Genomic DNA, 22,266 nt, shown 5'->3' on the forward strand with positions numbered 1-22,266 from the left:
GCCCTGTTTGCCAAGCTTGCCTGCTAAGGATTATCTGTGGGATCCTCTCCCGGGGGATGGAGTCCCTAGGTCTCGGGTAGGGTCTGGGAATCAGATTTTCAGCAGGTGCCTGGGTGATCCCAGGTGATTGGTCTGGGAAATTTCTAAGTAAGGTCACTTATGGCCTGAAACACTGGACCCAAAATACAGTGACCCAGGGCTGCTGTGAACTTGGGTCTGCTGGCTGTCTTCTGCCCTTGTAAATGGTGGGAGTAGGAAGACAGGATTTGGGGCTGGTCAAATAGAAAGGGGAGTGAAGGCATGTCTGGCCTGGCTGCTCCCTCTTATGGAGAAGGGAATGTGGGAAGGGCTGGTGCTGGTGAGCGGGTGGGAATACTCATGGGAACCCTTTCCCAGCCTGGCAAGGGCTTGGCCGGATGCAGAGCCTGTCAGGACAGGGTAGAGAGGTTCCTGGGAACTCTGCAGTGCCTTCGTGGGGGTGAGGCAGGCTCTTCCTGCCCAGACTTCACAGTTGCCATGGCAGCACAAGGGCTTTCCAAACCTCAGTGCTTCTATCCATGAAAAATATGGATGGAAAGATGCAGGCTGGAGGAGGAGGGGCTTGTAGGCAGAATCACTGGAAAAGGCAGTAGCAGTAATTCTGGGCTCTGCTGGGAGGAGCCGTCAGGGAGGTGGCCCCTCTGTGAGGAGTTTCAGGAGGATCCCTTTGGGATGCAAGGGGAGGTACAGGTGTTGGGATTACTGCCCCCCAGGGACTCCTCTTAGAGCCTCCGAATTCCCTTGGCCTTGATTTGGGGATTTCATGTCACACTGACCGAGGTCGAGCCCCTCTCCCTCTTGGTTGGACCAGTAGGACGGAAGGCCCACATTAGGGAGGAAAACCTTTTGCAGCTGTCTACAAAAGCAACATGAAATGTGTGGACACCTCATTGGAAACTGCAAGGCGGGTTTATAACCAGGTGTGTGATAAATGGAGATAAATAGTGCAGTCCCTATTATTTATTACTAATCTTAAGATTTAAAAATGCCACTAGTCTAGTCGGTGCTGTTCCTTATTTGTAAGGACTTTAGAGTTTCTCAGTGGTGGTTCTTCTCGTTTTACTTGCCCTTAATGACAGTGCAGAAAAGAGCTACCATCCAACAGCGTTCTGAGGGTTGATAGGCAGTGACTCGTTTGTCCACTCTGTGAGGTGAAGACCCTGTCACTGTCCCCAGTTAGTGTTGTTTCTTGATAGAACTCTGCTACCCAAGGGTTGTAAGAATACAGCCTGACATTTGGGATAGAAAGGGGTCGGGGTAGCAGCTTTCACAAACGGAGAACCTTGGCCAATGGTTCATAAGTTGAGTGTGAAACATGCCAGACTTGACCAGAGACCATGAGCAGGAAGGAAATCTCTTACATTTCAAAAAAATTTGAAATTTCATTTAGAATCTTTTGCTTTTGGAGAGAGATCCTGGTGTGCAGATTGAAAAGGGGCTTTTGAAGAATGTCATGGGTTCTCGCTCTGTAGTTAAGGTTTTTGGTAAAAGCACCTTCTGACCCCTGGACTGCGGTGAGGGCTTTTCTTGGCGTTCTCTGTCTGGGGAGGCTGGGCTGAGGGCCGCCCTTGGGGATCCCATCGGAATTTGGTGCCCCCCTGTTTTCAGGACATGCCTAGTGATGGCGACGTGCCCCCTGCCGCGGTCGCAGTGGCAGGCGGTGCCCACCTGCTGGGCTTCTCCGATGAGATCCTCCTGCACATCCTGACCCACGTCCCCAGCACAGACTTGGTTCTGAACGTCCGGCGCACCTGCCGGAAGCTCGCAGAGCTGTGTCTGGACAAGAGCCTCACCCACACTGTGCTGCTGCAGAAGGACTACGAGGTGAGGGCGCGTTGGGGGCTGGCACTCGTGTGTGGGGGCAGGAGACGGGGACCCAGGACGCTCGTCTGCACAGGGGGGCCCTGTGCAGCTGATGGCCAAGGAGGTGGGCGGGCACTTGGAGTCCTGACAGGGTCAGGCTCCAAGATACGTTACGTGACAGAAGCTAGGGGCCGAACATACAGGCAGTGGCCACCTCACTTTTGGGTAGTCCCCACGCATGGAGTGGCCAGGTCCCATGATAGGTGTGGGACTTTCCGGTAAAGTCACACATCCGGCTCTCCAGTGGCACGGGGGTGGGGCAGGGCACCATCCGACACCCCAGCAGTGTCCGTGGGTTCTGGTTGCTCTGCATCCTCGGCAACACTTGGTGTTGTCAGACTTTTAAGTTTTAGCCATATTTATGGACGGGACGTGGTAACTCACTGTGGTTTTAACTTGCGTTTCTGTGACGAAGGCTGCTGTCGATTATGTTGTCATTCACATGTATGGGCCATTTGTACATCTTCTTTTCAGAAGTGACTGTGCACGGCTTTTGCAGTTGATGATGGCCTCCGTTTTTCTTAGTGAGTCACAGGAGCTGCGAGAGCATGCTGTCTGCTCCCGGTGGGGGTGGGAGGCTGCGCTCACTGCCAGAGACCGGGCGGGCTTCCTGCCCATGAGGGCTCTTTGCTGTGGAGGGAGGGGCAGGTGCTGCAGCACGGGCTGCAGCACAGGTGGCTTGGGGGTTTCCACTGTGTGTGGCCCCCGCCTGCACAGTTCCAGGTGTGAACATTTACCTTAGAGCAATGGTCACATGCCCGAGCGTGATGGGCGTGGATGCTCCATGCCGTGTGGTCCGAGGGCCTTGGCTGGCAACAGCACAGTGGCCAGCTGTTGGCGACCGGCCACTGGGCCCCTGAGCAGGCCAAGCCGGGTTTCTGAGGAATATTTAATGCTGTGAAAATGTGTGTGTTATGAAGGAAAGCAGCAGCCAAAACAAGCTTCCAGGGCATGATTCCACTGTGTGGTTGAAGATACCCCACAGAACATGAAATGTGCCACCTCGTCCATTGAGGGTGCAGTTCCGTAGCGTGAAGTACGAGCACAGTGTCGTGCAGTCAGCATCGCTATTTGCAAATCTTTTTCATCGCCCTGGTGGACACCCTGGAGCTATTTAAGCACTAATTTCCCATTCCACTTTTCCCCAACCCCTGGGAATCTCTGTTCTGTTTTCCGTTTGTGATGTTACCTTTTCTGGACATTTTATACAAGTGGAACCCTACAATATGTGATCTTTTGTGACTGGCTTCTTTCACTTAACTTTATGTCCCCAAGGTTCATCTGTGTTGTAGCATGTGACAGTTTCCTTCCTTTCTGTGGCTGAGTAGTATTCCGTTGTATAGATGGACCCCATTTTGTTCATTATTTGTCCGCTGACAGACGCTTGGTTGCTTCCACCTTTTGGCGATTGCGAACAGTGCTGCGATGAATATGGGGGTGCAAGTATCTGTTTGAGACCCGGTTTTCAGGTACCTTGGGTGCACACCTAGGAGTGCAGTTACTGGGTTGTCACACGGTAACTCTGTGTTTTAGCATACTTTTCCACAGCGCCACACTGTTTCACGTTCCACCCAGCTGGGGACTCGCCTGCAGGCTGAAGGTAAGCGTGTGGGGAGGGAAAGGAGGCGGAGCTCCTCGAGGGAAAGGAGGCGGAGCTCCTCTCCCCACAGTGTCCCTCCGCAGCTGGAGGAGGGGCCTCCGCAGGCCCTCATGCTCCCTGATTGTCTGGGGCGAGGGCGACCTGAGGGGAGAAGGCGATGGAGACTCCTGGGTGCCTGCAGCCCCTTTCCTTGCTCTCCCCACCCCACCCTGTCCTGCAGGTGAGCGAGGATAAGGTGAGGCAGCTGGTGAAGGAGATCGGCCGGGAGATCCAGCAGCTGAACTTGGCCGGCTGCTACTGGCTGCCAGGCGCCACCATCGAGCACGTGGCCCGCTGCCACAGCCTGGTGAAGGTGAACCTCTCGGGCTGCCCCCTGACCTCCCTGCGCCTCTCCAAGATGCTGTCGGCCCTACAGCACCTGCGCTCGCTGGCCATCGACGTGAGCCCCGGCTTCGATGCCAGCCAGCTGAGCGGTGAGTGCAAGGCCACGCTGAGCCGCGTGCAGGAGCTCAAGCAGACGCTGTTCACGCCCTCCTACGGCGTCGTGCCCTGCTGCACCAGCCTCGAGAAGCTGCTGCTCTACTTTGAGATCCTGGACCGCACGCGCGAGGGTGCCATCCTGTCCGGCCAGCTCATGGTGGGCCAGAGCAACGTGCCCCACTACCAGCACCTGCGCGTCTTCTACGCCCGCCTGGCTCCCGGCTACATCAACCAGGAGGTGGTGCGGCTGTACCTGGCGGTGCTTAGCGACCGCACGCCCGAAAACCTGCACGCCTTCCTCATCTCTGTCCCCGGCAGCTTCGCTGAAAGCGGGGCAACCAAGAACCTCCTGGACTCCATGGCCCGCAACGTGGCACTGGATGCCCTGCAGTTGCCCAAGTCCTGGCTCAACGGCTCGTCTCTGCTGCAGCACATGAAGTTCAACAATCCCTTCTACTTCAGCTTCAGCCGCTGCGCCCTGTCCGGCGGCCACCTGATCCAGCGCGTCATTGACGGAGGGAAGGACCTCCGCAGCCTGGCGAGCCTGAACCTCAGCGGCTGCGTCCACTGCCTGTCCCCAGACTCCCTGCTGCGCAAGGCGGAGGACGACATCGACAGCGGCATCCTGGAGACGCTGGTGACGACCTGCAGCAACCTGCGGCACCTCAACCTCTCAGCTGCCCACCACCACAGCGCCGAGGGCCCGGGCAGGCACCTGTGCCAGCTGCTGGCCCGGCTGCGCCACCTGCGCTCCCTTTCCCTGCCCGTCTGCTCCGTCGCTGACTCGGCGCCACGTGCTGACCGCGCGCCGGCCCAGCCTGCCATGCACGCCGTGCCCTGCGGCTTTGGCAAGAAGGTCCGAGTTGGTGTGCAGGCGTGTCCCGTCCCCTTCTCGGGGCAGGCGGGCCCCCAGCCTTCCTCCGTGTTCTGGTCTCTGCTGAAGGACGTGCCCTTCCTGGAACGCCTCGAGCTGATCGGGTCCAACTTCTCCTCCGCCATGCCGCGCAATGAGCCCGCCATCCGCAACTCCCTGCCTCCCTGCAGCCGGGCACAGAGCGTCGGGGACTCGGAGGTGGCTGCCATCGGCCAGCTGGCCTTCCTGCGGCACCTGACGCTGGCCCAGCTGCCCAGCATTCTGACGGGCTCCGGGCTGGTCAGCATCGGCCTACAGTGCCAGCAGCTCCAGTCCCTGTCGCTGGCCAACCTGGGCATGATGGGGAAGGTGGTCTACATGTCTGCCCTCTCGGACATGCTGAAGCATTGCAAGCGGCTGAAGGACCTCAGGTGAGGGCGCCCTGGCCACTCCTCCGGCCTCGCCCGGCCCTTTGCAAGTCTTTGCGGCGCTGGAAGTGAGTAGTGCAGCCTCTCTTTGGCAAGTGTTGGCATCCCTGCTGTGTGCCTGCCCTCCAGGGGCTGAGAGTATTGGCATGGGGGCTTGACAAGGGACTGTGCAGTGACGGGGCTCAGGGAGGTGAGGTTGGCAGTGCCCGGGGAGGGTGTGCAGGAGGCCATGATGTCTGAGATCGCCCACTGTCCTCATTTTTGTGGCTGTTTGAGTGATTGCACCATATGATATGATGTGCTGCGAACGTAACCTTCAGCCAGCAGAGGGAGGGGCCCGATTTCCAGGCATCCCGCCTGGAGTGGAGGGGCCAGGATGGAAGAGGTAGAGTGCTGGGCCCAGAGTGGGGACCACACACTACTGAGAGGTGACGGCGGCTCGGGGCAGAATGGTAGGGCTGATGCGAGAGTGGAGGAGGCAGAACCCACCCCAGGCTGATGACATGCGGCCATTGGCATGACGTGGGTCCCACAAAATCATGCTGTGGAGTGAAGAGTATTCTCGTGAGGGCCCAGCCTTTAAAGGGTAGGTCTTCATTAACTGGAGACGTATTTGAACATCTTGACAGACCTGATCTTAAAATATTGCATCATTTCCCAGAAATTACCCAAGTGTAGTGGAGGCAGCAGACCTCAGGCCTACGAGGGTTTTGGGTTCGGGGAGGAGGTGATGACGGGCTTAGGTCAGTTAGCTGGCTGGTCTCTCCTGAGAGGCCGGCGCTGGCAGGGCCCTGAGACTTGTGTGTCATTGTCCGCACAGTGCTTAGCGCTCACTTTGTGCCGTCACAGCGGGCCAGAGCCAAGGGCTTTCCGGTGCTGTCTGGGTAAATCCCCACAGCAGCCTTGAGTCAGGGCCCGTCATCATTCCCGTTTCACAGACGACGCTGTGGAGTCGCAGGGGAAGAGCTAAGGTCCACCCAGATCAGTCTACTCCAGGGCTTGACCTTCGCCCTGAACCGTGAAAATGCAGAACTCCACTCTTCCCCTCGGAAGGCATCGCGTGACAGGAAATGAACCAGATTTGAGCTGGAGCTCTCAGAGTGCTTTGCTGCTCAGAGCTCCTCTGCCAGGCCGCGTGCCGCCCTCCCTCCACTGCCCGTGCGGGCACAGCAGGCACCACCTTAGCCTTCCAGTGGCAGAGCAGGTCGCATGAGCATTAGGGTTTTCCTGCCGTGTTGGGTCAACAGGCCCTGGGTTTGCAGCTTCGGTTCTCAGCCTAAGCATCCACAGAGCCCCGTGTCGGGAGGGGGCCATCACTTATGCTGTGTCCTGTGCTCCCCAAATACACTTGCTCTGAGAAGCGGAATGCCATTTTCAGATTCCCCTGGTTTAGAAATCTGAGTCAAAGTAACTTAATGCAAGTTGTGAGCCCCGTTTGTTGAATAGCCATGTGTATTGTAGCTGTGTGTACCCACAAATACGGGTACTGGGTGGGGCCTCCCAGCCACTTTCGGATCTTGCTGGGAGGGGCTGTAAGATGAGACAGTGAAGCATGTGCAGAGCCTGATAGCTCAGCTGGCTAGAGCTCTGAGCTCTTAACAACAACTCAATTCGCACATGGCCCAGTGAACTGCACCCTCCACAACTAGATTGAAAACAACGGCTTGAGCTTGGAGCTGAACCACCAGCTGGTTTGCTAAGTGGTTAGAGCACTCGTAGGAGTGCTCATAACACCAAGGTCTCCGGTTCGAGTCCCACATGGGCCAGTGAGAAACAACGGCTGAGCTTGGAGTTGAGCCGCCAGTGGGCGGCCCAGCTGTTTGGCTCAGTGGTTGGAGCGCGGTGCTCATAACACCAAGGTCTCCGGTTCGAGTCCCTCATGGGCCAGTGAGCTGTGCCCCCCACAACTAGATTGAAAAATGACATCCTGGAAAAAACACTGTTCCCAGATTTCCCCAATTAAAAATAAAACTGTGCAGGCAGAGTTGCCGTTCCCATCCCAGGGCCCTTTGGGGCCCTTGTCCTGCTCCAGGTGCAGGGGTGCTCAGATGGGCTGCTGGACTCCTGGCCGCTGGCTTCCCAGGACCCAGCAGGGCTGAGGACTGCAGACTGGACCCTCGCTTCCTGATTCTGCCTTATGTCCCTCTCCCTGTTCACCTCTGCCTCGTGGCCCGAGTCAGGTCCTGTACATTAATTTCTCTGGCCAGGTTGGGATGGGGCATCACCTGCCTGCCTGGAGTGGAGGAGGGGCTCTGACCGCAGCAGTCAGCCCCTCCCACTCCCTCTGAAGGCCAGGCCTGGCCTCCCCTTTGAGAACCTTTCTGACTTGGGAGGAGCTCAGGTGCCCGCCTTCTCACCCGTCTCTGCCAGAGCCTCCAAGAATCGACTCCCGCTCTTCTCACTGCTTCCTCTCTATCCAGAGCCTCCTCCCACCTTTCTCTTCCTGTGCCTTCACTGTCACCTCACTGGCCTTTCCAGAAGGAGCGGTGATTGTGTGGTCAGTGGACCATGTGTAACTGGAAGCTGTAGATGGATCCAGAATACGTTTACCAAATGAAATACTACCACTGCTATCATGTCTCCCTATTGGAGTCTTGTGATTAGGAATTGAATATTTCTTAATTTGGGGAGCCCGAGTGAACATTTTTTTTTTTAATGGGGAACATTGGGGAACAGTGTGTTTCTCCAGGGTCCATCAGCTCCAAGTCAGTGTCCTTCAATCTGGTTGTGGAGGGCGCAGCTCAGCTCCAAGTCCAATCGCCATTTGTAGTCTTTAGTTGCAGGGGCACAGCCCATCATCCCATGTGGGAATTGAACCGGCAACCTTGTTGAGAGCTCGCGCTCTAACCGACTGAGCCATTTGGCCACCCCCCCGTGAACATTTGAGTTCTAATTTAACTGAACTCAGAGCCAAGGTATTTCTGGATTTTTGAATCTGTCATTTTTGCCAACCCGTTAAACTTTGAACTGCAGTCAAACCATTTGGTCATCATTGGGGAGACTGATAAAAACAGAAATCAATGAAAGTAAAGTAATGCAGTCACGTGGTCTAAAAAGTCAGAGTACTTCAAGGAGGGCCATGGAAACCGCCCCTCTCCCCTCGCCTGCCTCGTGGCCAGAGCGTTTGCTGAGTGTCTGCTGCCTGCTCGCCGGGGCTGCAGGGCTGGCTCGTCGCACCAGGCGCGACAGTGCCCTTCAGAGGGGAGTGTGCGTGGCATCTGAGCTTGTCCTGTGTCCTCGAGCCTCACCTCGCCTTACCCTGCTCAGGGCCCTGTCCCTGCTCCCCTGCCTCCTGGGTGGAGGGAGGTCCCACTGGACAGGACCCGACCCCCGCAGCAGAGGCCCTGGAGTCAGACGGCCTGGGCAGGCCTAGGCTTTGTGTGCCCAGCTCCCTCACCTGGAAAGTGGGGCTGTTATGACTACAGGAACTGGTACTTACAAGGCACTAGGCGAGGGCTTGGCACCTGTAATACATATTCTAGTTCTTTATTCACCCAACAAATATTTGAGCACCTGTGATGCCAGGTACTGTTTTAGGACCTGGGACACTGAACAAAACAGATTACTGTCTTTGGGGATTACATTCTAGTGGGGAAACAGACCAGCAGTGAACATAAGAAATGAAATGTATGGCGTGTCAGAGGGTAACGAGCTGGAAGAAAGGGCAGAGCAGGATGAGATGCCGGGTGCACGGCTGGCATTGGGGTAGATTTCATGGAGAAGGTGAGATTTGAGCAAAGAATTCAAAGAGTTGAGTTAGCAAAGCAGAACCGGGGGAAGAACATTCGGGCCATTGTAGGCAGGTGGAGCTGCACCGGCCGGCACAGTGCCCACGAGCCACAGGGCAGCTTCCATGTAAATGAAGTCAAATGAAGTCAAATCCAGCATCAGTTCCTTAGCGGCGTCGACCATGTCTCAGGTGCTCGGTAACTGCCTGCATGAGTGGCCGCCATGTAGGACAGGGCATATGTGGAATGTTCCATCTGCATAGGAAGTTCTGCTGGACAGAGCTGAGTTAGCGCCAGGGCCCTGAGGCAGGGGTGCTGGGGTCTTCCAGGGGCAGCAGGGAGCCTGTGATGCTGGAATGGTACTTTGGAGGGGAGACAAAGGGCAGGTCACACTGCTGTGTTGAAGAAGACTGAGGTAGGGGTGAGGGCAAAAGCGGGGTGACCAGAAATGGCGGGATTCTGACTTTACAGAGAATTTGCTGATTGATGGGATGCACGGGGTGGCTGGGTGGGGTCAGCGTGGGTCAACAGCTGAACCGCAGGAGCTGGTTTTGTTGAGAGGAGGAAGGCCGGGTGGAGCGGCTGTGCACGCATACACGTGAGTTTGAGGTGCCCTGGACCCCGGTAGAGGAGCCGCCTCCTAGCCAACACGTGGGCCTGGAGAGACCACGGACTGGGGACAAGATTTAGGCAGGAAGGGGACGTGAAGAATCAGCACAGGTGACTGAGCAGGAGCCAAAGGAAAAGAGGAGCAGGTGTTCCAGAAGCTAGAGGAAGAGATGGTAGCGGCTGCTGGTTGGTGCGTGTGTTGGCTGCCAGGTGCTATTCCTGTGCTTACAGGTATTGACCCCTCTTCACCAACCCCAGTAGTGTAGATTTCATTGACCCATTTTGCAGATGAGGAAAGTGAGGCCCAGAGGTTAATGAACTTGCCCACGTGACAGTTGGGAGTGTTCCCTGCCTCCTGGGCCACTGGGCATTGAACAAAGGGTAATGTAGCAGCATTTAGTGGTCACCAAGTAGTTTCTGGGGTCGGGACGTGATCCTTGTGGCCAGGGTCTTGCCTAGGAGTCGGGCTGTGCACGCAGCCTAAGTTATGTGGCTGGAAGGCCTGCGGGACACGGATAAATGGGCTTTGTAGGCTGGCCCAAGAATCTGACTGCAGCTCATAATGGTCTCTGTGCACGCCGGCCGCTGAGAACCACGTCTGATCGGGGCCAGTACTGCCTGTTCAGAACAAACACTGGTCTCTAGAACGCAGCCAAGTGGCCCCGTTCCTCTGGATCCCTGCCTTGTGTGTGCGTGTGTGTGGCAGGGCCTGGAGTGAAAGGAGCAGGTGGTGCTGTCTGCGTGGGCAGGAGTTGCAGAAAAGAGATGGTTTCCACGCTCAGGAGAGGCTGGCACTCGGGCAGCTCCTGCATTTCCGGTGGGATGTCCCTGAGATGGCAGCCCTGGGATCCCAGGCTGGGCAGCTGCTGCCACCTCTGTTCGCACCCATGAGGCCCATGAATTTTGAGCTTTGTGCCAGCCAGAGCCTCAGGCTGGGAGCTGCCTCTGTGCAGCCAGGGCCGCTCCTGTGGGGAGGTGGTATGGGGACACGTCCTGCTGGGGCCTTGCCCGCTCCAGATTCAAGGCACACCTCGGCAGTGAGAGGATTACAAGTTGGACAGAGAAGGGCACCTTCTTTCCTGAGACTGATTAAGCCCTGCCTTCTGGAGGGGGAGGGAGGAGCGTTACCCTGACTCACCCTGAGCTGCCGGTCACCTCGGAACCAGGGCAGTGTCTGGGCGGAAGCGAGATGGCCTTTTGGAGCCAAGCTCTGGAGGCTGTCCCAAGATCGTCCCAGAGGCCTGCGTGGAAAAGTGAGGCTCTGAGAGGTAGGTGGGTGAATGAGAGGGGCAGCCTCGAGCCCCTGCCTGTGCCCTCAGAGCCTCAGGGAGACCAAGCCATCTCTTAGGGAGTGGGCTTTGGAGGCCAGATCTTTACTGGTTGGGAGGTTGAGGCCTGGCTGGGAGGGAGAAGGGCACGCGCCACCCCCCCCCCCGCCCCCAAGGCGAAGCCAAACACGGGGAGACCTTTTTCTCATTCCTTACCCTACCCACAGATCCCGACGGTCTGTTCTGCCAGCCCCGCACTTGGACAAGCAGAGGGAGGTGTGGTTGTGCTAGCCCCACCTGCCCAGACAGCTGGTGGAGTGGACAGGACAGTCCCACCAGGCCCACCCCCGTTCCGAACACCTGTAACAGGTGGCTTCCTTCAGGGTGGGGGAATCTGGAAGTGGCTGGCCAGTTGGAAACATGTTCCAAAGTGTACGTACACAAGGTGCTTGCTCGCCCTCTGCCTACTTGGCTTGTAACCCAGGAGGCTGGCAGGTCTTTGGTCGGTAGCGCAGACCTGTATCGCCACCTAGTGACCGAGGTGCCGCAGGCCTGTCCCTGCTGCTCGTCTCTGTCATAGCCTTCTCATTGTGACTTTGCAGCTCAGCGCCCCATTTCTGGACTTTTTGCCCCCGCCAATTTTTCCACTTTTCAGGTCTGTAAAGGGATGCTTATATTAGGATTTTTTTAAAAAATTGGTTTTAAAAGGATGAGATAGTGTGTTTAATCATTTCCTTGAGCAAAATGAAGAACTCCCCAGTCGTAGTGGGGAGGACACTTGCTTCCTCTCCGTGGCCTTATTGCTGGTTGGGGTGAATTGGAGCCCTACATGGCCGCCTTCGCCTCCCAGGCACTGCTCTGCACTCAGGACTGAACCCCCGGTTCTTTCAGGATGAAACTCATTCGGTGGAGTCCACTGAGGCTTGTGCTGCGTGTCACATGGGGCATTGGCTGCATGTCCCCCTGACGGCTGTGGCTGCTCGGGCAGTTCTTTCCTAGTGTTTGTGCCCAGACATCCCTGCCGGGGGCTTCCTTCCTGCGTGCCGGTGCTGTTGGTGGGAAGTGAACGTGAGGCTTTTCAAAATCGCACCCCAGAAGGAGCCGCGTTTCCCCCACAATGTTAGCGTCAGGAGCTTACTAGACTTTTACTTACATTTCATTAAAATAAAATTCAAACCCAGTCTCACTAGCTGCATTTCGGTGACTGGCTCCCGGACGGAGGACTCAGAATAGACAGTCTGGCAGCTTCTGTTGGCTGACTGCTCTCGACAACCAGGATCTTTTTCCCTCACAGGCCTGATTTTAAAGTCCCTTCTCTTGTCCTGTGACCGATTAGTATCCCCAGGTGTCAGGGCGATGGAGACTGGAGAATAAGGCCCACGTGGCTCTTGCTTGGGGTTGGGGGTTGGGGGCTCCTGTTGACTGCCCCTTCCCCGCGTCCTGGTTGGGTCAGCCTCTCTCAGGGTGTCACTGTGTTGAGCACTTAGGCTCCACATGGGGACTCATGGGGTCCTGCAAGAGGACACTGGCCCCAGGGTAGACCTGCTGCCTTTTAGGGGTACGTGTAGGCATTCCTTGCTCACTCTGGAAGCTTCTCTCCTTTTATGGTGAGAGTCCACAGCCACAAACCACCTTCTCAGGGTCGTCCCAGAAAGTCACCAACCTGGCCTTGTCAGTTTACGGTGAGAAACAGGCCTTGCGGGGTTCCCTACAGGTCTTGCACGCAGACAGAGGTCTTGCTGGCTGCCCTGGCACACCTGGGTGTGTGTGTCTGCTCCATGGGCAGGGCCGTGGCCCAGAGAGACCCACGGGCCCAGGTCTGACGCAGTGTTTCCACAGGGAGTGATTTGCATAGTACCTGGGCCTTGGGGAGTGGGGTGGCTAGATAGATTTGCTTGGCTGGACAGGGGGAGACTCGGAGCGTCCCAGGAAGGGAACAGCATCACCCCAGCCAGCACGTGGCAGTGTCCCCACAGCTGGGGCTGCAGCCTGGTCTCAGGGCCTGGTTGCTTGCTAGGGAAGTCGGGTCCCCGCTGTGCTGGGGGGCCCTGGACCACGAAGCCCCCCTCACCGCCCACCATCACATTGTCCATGAGCAGCAGGGCGCAGGACTCACGCTGCCCTCTCTCCGCAGGCTGGAGCAGCCCTACTTTAGCGCCAATGCCCAGTTCTTCCAGGCGTTGAGCCAGTGCTCCGCGCTTCAGCGTCTGTGCCTCGTCTCCCGCAGCGGTACTCTGCAGCCCGAGGCCGTGCTGGGCTTCATGGCCCGCTGCCTGCATGTCGTCGTGTGCCACATGTTCACTGGGGAGTCTCTCGCCACCTGCAAGAGCCTGCAGCAGTCCCTCCTCCGAAGGTGAGTGGGCGCGGGCCCGGTGGCGCTGGGGGTGGCCGAGGCCTCGGCAGCAGCACCGTCCCCAACGAGGTCCTGCGTGCTGTTTCTCTCTCAGGCTTCGTTGAATGCCCGACAGTTATTTCCTGGAATTGAAAACTGCTGGGCAGAGAAGGAGTGAGAACACAGGGTTGGTTTCGATTCACAGCACGAGCTCATCCCCCTGGGAGTTCTCTCTGTGCCATGTGGTCAACTTTCTGTGCAATTGAAGCCCCCTTGCCCCTGAGTACAAAAGTATTTTCATCTTTCCGTTTCCCATAATGTGACCCCGTGTCCCCGCAGCGTGGTCATCGAAATGAGGGGTGAACGACGCCGTACGGTGAGTCCACCTGGGACCTGGGAATTTTACCGTTTCCTCACTTGTCCTGTTCAGGATTCAATGCAGAACGTTTGTCGGGCTCAGCTGTCGGGTCTCCTTAGCCTTCAGTTTGTCACTGTCTCGGTCTTTCCTGGTTTTTTGGGACCTTGACACTTTTGGAGAGCCGTGGCTGGGTATTGGGTAGAATGTGCATCAGCTTGGGTTTGTCTGATGTTCTTTTTGGCCGGCAAACCCGAGGTGACACTGTGTGCTTCTCAGTGTAGCACGTCAGAGACACATGGTGTCCCCATGTCTCGTCGCTGGTGAGGTGAACCTTGATCGCTTGGGTAAGGTGGTGTCTGCCAGGTGTTCCCTGTTAAGGCACTGTTGCTCCCTTTCTGATGAATAAACGTGGGGAGATTCTTCGGGAGTCTCCAGATACCCTGTTTCTCAGACTTTGCCCACGAATTGTAGCATCAATTGGTGGAGCTAATAGCAGTTTATACTTTGATGTTTGCCCAGTGATGGTTTCCTGCCTCCTTCATCCCTTCTACGTTTGTTACTGGGAACTTCAGTAGAAGAAAGACCTGTCCCTTCTCCCATTTATTTCTGTATTCATTCGGTTATTTACTTACATCAATGTGGGCTCCTGGATGTTTGTTTTATTCGATGGGTTCATGTCACTCGGATTGTTGCAGATCCGGCCGGGAGGGTCTTCTTTCAGATGGGGTCCTGTACCGTTCAACATGTCCCTTCCTTTTTTGAGCACTTCTGTACTTTGTCACGACAGGACATTCCAGGCTCAGCTTGCATGTTTCCTATCCCAGCCCTGAGGTCAGCCGTTTCTCTAAGGAGCTCTGGTTCCTTGTATGAGAGAGTAGTATTTAGAAACCAAGGTCAAGGCATGAAGTGTGCTCATTGCTACTGGGCTGTCATCACCTGTAGGCCCTCTCCTGGATGGAGTAGGAACCTGATCTGTGTATGCCACACACACTCACCCACACACGCCTATATTTATTTCCGTATTATCCGTTTTCCTTTCTGTTGAAAACCAGTTCACACTGACACCTCTGATTCCAACCCAGCGTCACAGCGTTCCTTGTGGCCTGTCCCTTCCTGACTTGTAACTTCTCCCTCCAGCAGCGAACAGCCCGCTGTCATTCTCCACAGTCTGTTCGCTGATTTGTTCAGTCCTGGCAGACGCGTGAGCACTTCCGGAATTCCTAACTCCCTGCCCTGTGAGAGACAGATCTGCTACATGGAGGACAATGTTTGTGCACACCCTTCGTCTTAGCTTCGCGCTGTCCAGGCAGAACACCGCTCTCCCAAGTGGGCAGGGTTGTTCCTTGCTTCCCGCCTCCTTCAGTGTGGTCCCGTCACGCAGTCAGGCATGTGTCTTGCTGTGTAACATTCCGTTTTGCGTTCACCCCACATCCTGATTGGTTTGTTTCTTTGGTTTTTGGTTTTGTTTCGGTGTGCGAAGCTTTGCTGTGGTTCTCAGTCAGCTCTGTAAAAAGGGGTGCCTGGTGAAGTCCGCCCTATCCCTCCTGCCGTCCCACCTCTCTCCCCAGCTCATCGCACCCACCCCAGAGTCACCTGTTTGGCCATTCTCTGTTATCCTTTGGACACGGCCTCACTTCACTGCCTCCCACAAATCATAGGCAAAACCGAGCTTACCATCTAGAGTAAACACATACTTGACCAAAGTTATCTGGCAACTTGTTCAGTTAATACACGAGGGGCCTCTGTGTCTGCAGGAGGTCTGAACCTGGAACTGCTGTGTGTGCTGTGTGTGCCTTCTGCACAGAGAGGCACGTACGTGAATATTTTCTCCTATCCCCCGCCTCATATGCACTTTGCTTATTCACCTAATACATCTTGGAAACCATTCCTTACCAGTTCATACAGCTTTTGCTCATTCTTTTTACAGCTCTGCATTCCTTTTTTATTGTGATATAATACATATAACAAACTTGACCATCTTAACTGTTTTTAAGTGTGCAGTGGCATTCAGTGCATTCACACGGGTGTGCAGCCATCCCCACCGTCCGTCTCCAGAACGTTCTCATCTTCCCAAACTGACACTCTGTCCCCATTAAACACTCATCCCCACCCGCCTCGGCCAGCCCCTTGGAACCTCTATTCCACTTTGTGGTTCTATGAATTGGTTCAAAGATCTTTGAATTCTAAAATTTTTGTGCCCCTGCACTTTATTTAGATTTAGGAGCAGTGGTTACTTGGCGGTAGGTTTACAGACAACCCTCCCTCCCGGGGCAGCATTTCCCCTCCTCATCCCCTGTCGAGGACTTTGTGGAAAGTGCGCGTTCTCTGCCTGCGCGTCTTGGAAACCGGGGCCCAGCTTCCCCTCGTGAGGGTGGCCTTCCTGGAGTTGGAGTCTAGGTGAGCACCAGAATTTGAATGCAGGTGAAGAGGAAGGCTTCCTGGGAAGACTAGTGCCCAAGCAGGTTCGGGAGTTGAGGCGTTCAGATGCCTCTCCTGAGGAAATGCCACGGCACCCCCCGATGGAGGTTTGAGTGGATGCCCTCGTGTCAGCATCCCGACAGGGTCACAGCTTCCTCCCCCAGCTGTCTGTGTCTCTGCTGGTGGGAGAGGTGACAAGGAGGAGGCCCCAGCTGTTCTCAAAATTTGGAGAAGAGCCACCAGCCAGGAGGTCTCCAGAATCATGGCCCCGGCACAGCTGGCACGCTGCATGTTGGTCTGTTGTCTTTGTGGTTTGCTGCTGAATTTCCCAGAAGAAATCCTAGCTAAGGTTTTCCCCTCCCCTCCCTGGTTGTAAAAATAATGTGTCTATAATATTTCTAAAAATTTAGACTATGCATTGAGCTATTTTTAAGTGAAAGCTCCCCATGGCTCCACGTAGCAGAGGTCACTGTGGCCCCAGGCCGGGCTGAGCTGTCATATGGTTGCGTGGTGTGATCCTTTGATTTAACAATACATCATGGATTTATTTGGTGTCAGTAAGTTAAAGCTGCAGATGGTTTTTTTAATGCTGTTTGGTATCCATTATGTGGCGATCATGCTGGTTTCTGTAGCCGGCATCGCTGACTCTGGATCAGTGACTTTCCTTCACGTTAGACCTTGGTCTTCTAGCTGTGGAACCTGGGCAGAGGCTGGGTGTTGGGAGGCATACCTGCTGCTCACATCGTGTCCGCGCCCCTCGGTGGCCTGTTCTGTGCGATGGAGCCAATGCCTGCTGGGGGGCTCAGTTTTCAGGGGACTGTGGGAAGGGGGTGCAGGACAGGTGGTGTGGCCAGTCCACCTTTCTGCCCGCTGGGCTGGTGGCTGGCGTAGGAGACAAAGGATGTCTTTTTCAAGTGTGGCGATGAAATGCCACCATGCCCAATTCTGCTGCTGGGAAGAGCGTTGGTTCTTCGTCACCATACGGCCCATTCACTAGGACCCTGATTCATGGCGCTCCAGCTTTGGGGGGTTGACAGCTCCCTGGAGGAGTGTTCTGTTGAAGGAGCCGGGCAGCTCCCTCCTGTGGTCGAGGACCTGGGCTCTGAGACCCTGTGGGATTCTGCCACATCCCCCCTGAGGGGGACTTCCTGCAGGGATGGGGACCAGACTTGGTCGTTGCTGGTTGTCCCATTGTCTGTGCACATGGGAGTCTTCTCCAAAGCAGAGAACATCCGAGGTCACTAAGCAATTCAGGGGAGCTGTGCTTGTGACAAGAGAGGGTCCGAACTTCTCCCTCCGCTCATGGGCATTGCTCCTTGTGGTCCTCAGAATCCTTCTCGACACCGAGCTCTCGGCCAGTCGATCGGACTGGGCACTAGATGCCAGTCCATGCCCCAGGCTTCTCTTTCTCACTCTTAGTTCTGTCTACAAGGTCCCTATTTGTCACACCTCTCCTTGCCTGCATCCTGCTCCTGTCCTTGTGGCCTGTCCTAATGGCCCGCTCAAGCACGGCCCCCCCACCCCCCCCATGGGCTGTGAGCTCCCTCCTCCACCCTCCTGGACTGCACACCACCTGTCCCTTTCTTAGGGCACATAGCACTTTCCCCCGATATGGTGCTCTCTGCATCCTCCTTCAGATACTGAGGTTTTTGAGGGCTGGCACACAATAGCTCTTCCTTACTTGTCTCTATATCCTGAGCACAAACCAGGCCCAGGGCTGGGTGGCTGGTGGCCCCAGTAGGTGCCGGTCACGCTGATACGTGGAGGGCTGTCGATTGCTGATGCTGGGCGTATGTGAGACCAGGTTACCCGATGTTGGCCCTGGGTAAGTGGATGTCCTGGGTGGAAGCTGTACCAGTCTCTCTGTCCTGTGTCCCAGCGCCTGGCACAGACTCAGGCCCATGGCAGGGACCCACTGAGCAGCTGGTGGTGGCTGAGGGGCACTGGGGGTGCTCTCTGGCCCATGGTGCGGAGAGCCCTGCGTGATCCCAGCGTGGCCCCCTTGTGTGCTCCCAGCCACTGCTCTGGGCCCCACCCTGGGTTCGGGGGGGCCAGGCTAGCTTCTCTGCACCAAGCACTCCCTCTGTGCTACACTGTTACTGTCTCTGTCGTTCAGATGTCACAAAAGCCCTGTGAGGTACGTGCCCTTTCCCCAGTGTACAGATGGGGAAACTGAGGCTCCGAGAGGCAGGCGAGTAGTGCAGCCGGGATCCGAGCACTGGAAGGACAGGCGTTTATGTCCAGAGGGGGGTAGGGCACCCACACCCTCCAGGGGCTATGCTGGGTGCTGCACGGGGCCCCAGCCCTCACGTCCTGACAGGCCCACAAGCTGCAGAATCTTCCATGCTCACCAGAGCTATGTTCAGACCCAAGTATGTTGAAGCCTATCTCCTCCAGCCATGCTGCCAGCGGCAGGGCTGAGACGCCAGTCAGAAGGAAAGGCCCCTTGGCGTACATCCGGTGGCCTCTGTGCCACAGGTCCGGGCCATCCAGCGTGGCCTGCAGAAGCCTTTCCTGGCTGGGGGGCAGTGTGACTCCGGGCAGCTGGGGCCCTTACAAGAGACCTGTGGCCCCTGCTTAAGGCCTTGCTGCTGTGCCATGGGGTTCCAGCTGCTTTTCTGTGAGGTCCCAGCAGATGGCGCCATGGCTCCCGGTAATCAGTGCTTAACCGCAGAGCAACTAGGCTGTCTTCTCCAGGACTGCGGGTCACCAAGTGGAAAGCAGGAAAAGGAAGAAGCTGGAGTTCGTCATCACTTCTTCTGATGCCTTTCTTTTTTCTCACCCTTTTCCTTGCTTCAAGCTCAGAGAATTACTGAGTGGGAGGAAGCACCTAGCGCCAGAGTGCCACTCACCTGCCCGCTCACCTGCCTGCTGTTGAGGTGTCACCTAGTTCTCTGTGACCCAGCCCGTGGGGCTGGTGTCACGTCTGCAGTCCTGTCATTGGCAAAAGTCGCTTCTTTTCATGTCTGACCTATGTGTGGCCACGTCTCAGCATCCCAATGGGTGTCGTTGCCGTCATCTCTCCTTGTGGCTGTGCCCTTTGCACGTTTGGCACCGGGACCTGTGGCTCTGGCTCTGCCGGGACCTGGGTTTGAGTCTCTGCCTCTCGTGAAGCTCTGGCCTCAGGTGGCTGCTTCCTCAGATGTCAGGTCGCCTGGCGGTGGGAGGTGCGTGTCCAGCACCAAGCACAGCGCCCTGACCGATGTTCATGCTCTTTGTTTAGCTCCCGTGTCTTGACTTTGCTCTTTCTCGTTTAAAATTTAAAATTCCGGACCTTTCTCTGACTTCCCGTGGCAGTTAGCCTTCACCAGGTTTTGGGGCGGCTTTTTTCTGCATCTTCCCCCACTTCAGGCCCTTCTGGTGGCCCTGGTGCTGGGTTTGGATTGAGAGTTTGGGGCAGTGCCACGGAGAGCAGTGACTGCTTGTGGGCACTGGAGATTCCACACCCCACATTCATTGGGTTGGAGTGTTTCTCCACACCTCTCTCCTGGCCTCAGTAACAACCTGTCCAGTGGCCAGAGCCAGCCTCTCTGTTTCATTCCCCATTTCCTAGAAACCGAGTCATCCTGTTCCAGCCAAGTTAATAGCACACAGCCCCCCTGCTGGACCTGCCCACTGAGGAGGCTGTGTGGCCTCTGTTGTGGGACTGCTCTTTGATTCTTCTTCTCCATGCTGTGCCCTGAGCCACCCTTCCGCTGTCCACTTTCCCCCAGATGTTGCCCTGGGCGAAGAGAGTCCTCCTGAGGGCATTTCACAGCTTTTCCAGTTTCCTTTGACTCTCGCCCTCCTGAAAGCTTCCTGCAAGGCCTAGTGGCATCTGGGGTTGGGTGAGGGCAGTGTCAGCAAGCCAGTTCTCTCTTGATCTCCTACATGGAGTGACAGCAGTTAGCTTTGGTCCGTGTGGCATCCTGCTGAGGTCAGACCCACCTTACGCCCTCAGATGGCATGACCCGAGTTCACGTTCTGGCCTCTTCACCTACTGGTTCTGTGACTAAGCAGGTCACTTCCCTCTCTGAGCCAAGTTTCCTGTCTATAAAGTAGCAGTATTGTCCCTGCCTCCCAGCTCTGCTGTAGCCTTCTGGTGCTGGCATCACTGCCGCCTCTCTGCCTGCCCCGGTGAACGATGCACGGGGCCCCCCAACTCTGTGCCCGTCCTGGTGAACAATGCACAGGGCCCCCCGACTCTGTGCCCGCCCTGGTGAATGATGCACGGGGCCCCCCGACTCTGTGCCCGCCCTGGTGAATGATGCATGGGGCCCCCCGACTCTGTGCCCGCCCTGGTGAATGATGCATGGGGCCCCCCGACTCTGTGCCCACCCTGGTGAACAATGCACAGGGCCCCCCGACTCTGCCCGCCCTGGTGAATGATGCATGGGGCCCCCCCGACTCTGTGCCCGCCCTGGTGAACAATGCATGGGGTGTCCCAGCAATCGTGTTGTGGTAGTGCCTTCTCCCCCCTTTGCAGATGAGGCAGCCAGCTTTGTGAGGTGTGTGGATTGCCGTAGTTGTCCTACAAGTAAGTGACCGAGCAGGCATTGGATGCCGGTGTGGCTGCCCACCACCCCTGCTGCCTCCTGACATAACCACCAGTGCCCTGTCCCAGTGGCAGAGACCCTGACTTGAGGCAAGCGGATGGTAGGACAGAAGAGGCTCGTCCCTGACATTTCTCTGCCTGTGGCTGGAGCCGTCTGAGGTGAGGGGGTGCTGGTTCTGAACGTGAGCACCTCCCCGGGGCCCCCTCAGGGGGGCCTTGTCCCTCCTGGTTGCTGACCGCTGTCAGTCTGTCAGCCTGAGGGGCGTCGGGTCTGAGCGCGGCAGCCTCTTTTCTCGGGAACGTCTCTACAGGCAGGTTCTGTTCTCCTTTTTAAAATTTTTATTGTGGTAAAACACTTATAATGTAGTAGTTATCATTTTAACCATTCGTAAATGTATAATTCGGTGGCATTAAATGTTTTGTACCCATCACCACAATCCACACCCGAAACCTCTTTGTCCCCAAAACAAACTCCACGTGCATTAAACAATACGTCCCCTTGCCCTCCTCCCCCAGCCCCCACGGCCACCCTCCTGCTCTCTGTCTCTATAAACTTGACTCCTCTGGGGGCCTCACAGAAGTGGATCCACACAGTGTTCGTCCTGTTGGGACTTGCTTCTTTCACTTAGCGCAACGTCCTCAAGGTCCAGCCATGCTGTAGCGAGTGTCACAATGTCCTTTTCTTATGGTTGAATAATATTGCATTATATGGATAGACCGATTTTGTTTGTCCATTCATCTGTTGATGGATACTTACTATTTTCAGTTTGTATTTTTTGTGAGTGAAGTTGAATATCTGCATGTTTTAAAAGTTTATAAAAAATGAGAAACTAGGAAAAAAGAGATCTGTGAGTCATATCACAGGCAAAGGTCTGATTCTGTCAACAGGCTCCAGCTCAGTGAGGGAAAAGGCCAGCGCACCATTCAGAGCAGGCACAGGGTCCGAGGGCGCCGTATGGGGGCTACAGGGGACTCCCGGCCCCAGGAGAAAACACTCAGCCTCACCCATAAGAAAAACGTGACTCACATTTCACTGAGACTCCACTGAGAACGATTCTGTTCCTGGGATGTTCACAAGCAGGTGCTGGTCCACTCGGGCAGAAGTTGCGTGACTGCCTTTGGGGACGGTGAGTGGGGGCCGCCCGAGGGGCTCCTGGATGTGGCTGGTGTCTGTCTAGCGGTGGGTGCTGGTCACACGGTGTGCTCCGTCTGTGACATTCACTGCGCATGTCACACTTCAGTGTGGGGTCAACGGCAGCAGCCCATCTGGCAAAAAGCACTCCGTGTGGTGGCAGGAGGGGACAGGCCCTGTCGTCCACGGTGGGTGGGCTACCTCTGTGGAGGCTGAGCCAGCCACCTTTGACCCACACGCGTCCCGCCTCCAGGATCTGGCTCTACACACGGGCGCGTCCACGTGGTTTGTACAGTTCTGCATGGCTGTGCTGTTGGTTTTAGCAAAAGATAGAAAACAATCCAGATGTCCGTCAGCAGGAGACTGGGAAAGAAATCACGAAGCAGCCAGTCAGTGAGATGATACGAGCAAGCTCTTGATGTCTTCCACGGGGGTGTCTTTCAAGTGTGAAAAAGCAAGGTGTGTTTAAAACAAAGTGGGGGTGTAATATATTTCTTTGCTTTTATCTGCATGAAGGGTTTCTGGAAGGAGCTGAGAAGTCTGTTGTCCGTTTTGGGGAGGGAAAGAGAAGGAAGCCAAGGGATGCCCCACACCAATTCCTCTCTGTTCTAGTTTGTTTGGGAG

At 56.0% G+C, this 22,266-nt stretch overlaps 1 protein-coding gene across 2 annotated transcripts in view; it reads left to right on the top strand.

Moving 5' to 3' along the window:
- Positions 1–22,266, top strand: part of FBXL18 (F-box and leucine rich repeat protein 18) — a 31,326-nt gene that overhangs the window by 3,510 nt on the left and 5,550 nt on the right. The window contains exons 2-4 of one of the 2 annotated variants that reach the window (XR_004421969.1): positions 1,648–1,863; positions 3,723–5,331; positions 13,003–13,133. Coding sequence is in view for 1 of the 2 variants with exons in the window: in XM_033096529.1 (XP_032952420.1) it covers positions 1,648–1,863; positions 3,723–5,266; positions 13,003–13,221 (1,979 nt within the window). In the remaining variant the exon portion in view is untranslated. Of the gene's footprint in view, positions 1–1,647; positions 1,864–3,722; positions 5,332–13,002; positions 13,222–22,266 lie in introns of those variants that run through there. The other variant, XM_033096529.1, reaches the window with a different exon arrangement.

This window comes from Rhinolophus ferrumequinum, chromosome 24 (assembly GCF_004115265.2).
Source record: "Rhinolophus ferrumequinum isolate MPI-CBG mRhiFer1 chromosome 24, mRhiFer1_v1.p, whole genome shotgun sequence".
Lineage (NCBI taxonomy): Eukaryota > Metazoa > Chordata > Mammalia > Chiroptera > Rhinolophidae > Rhinolophus > Rhinolophus ferrumequinum.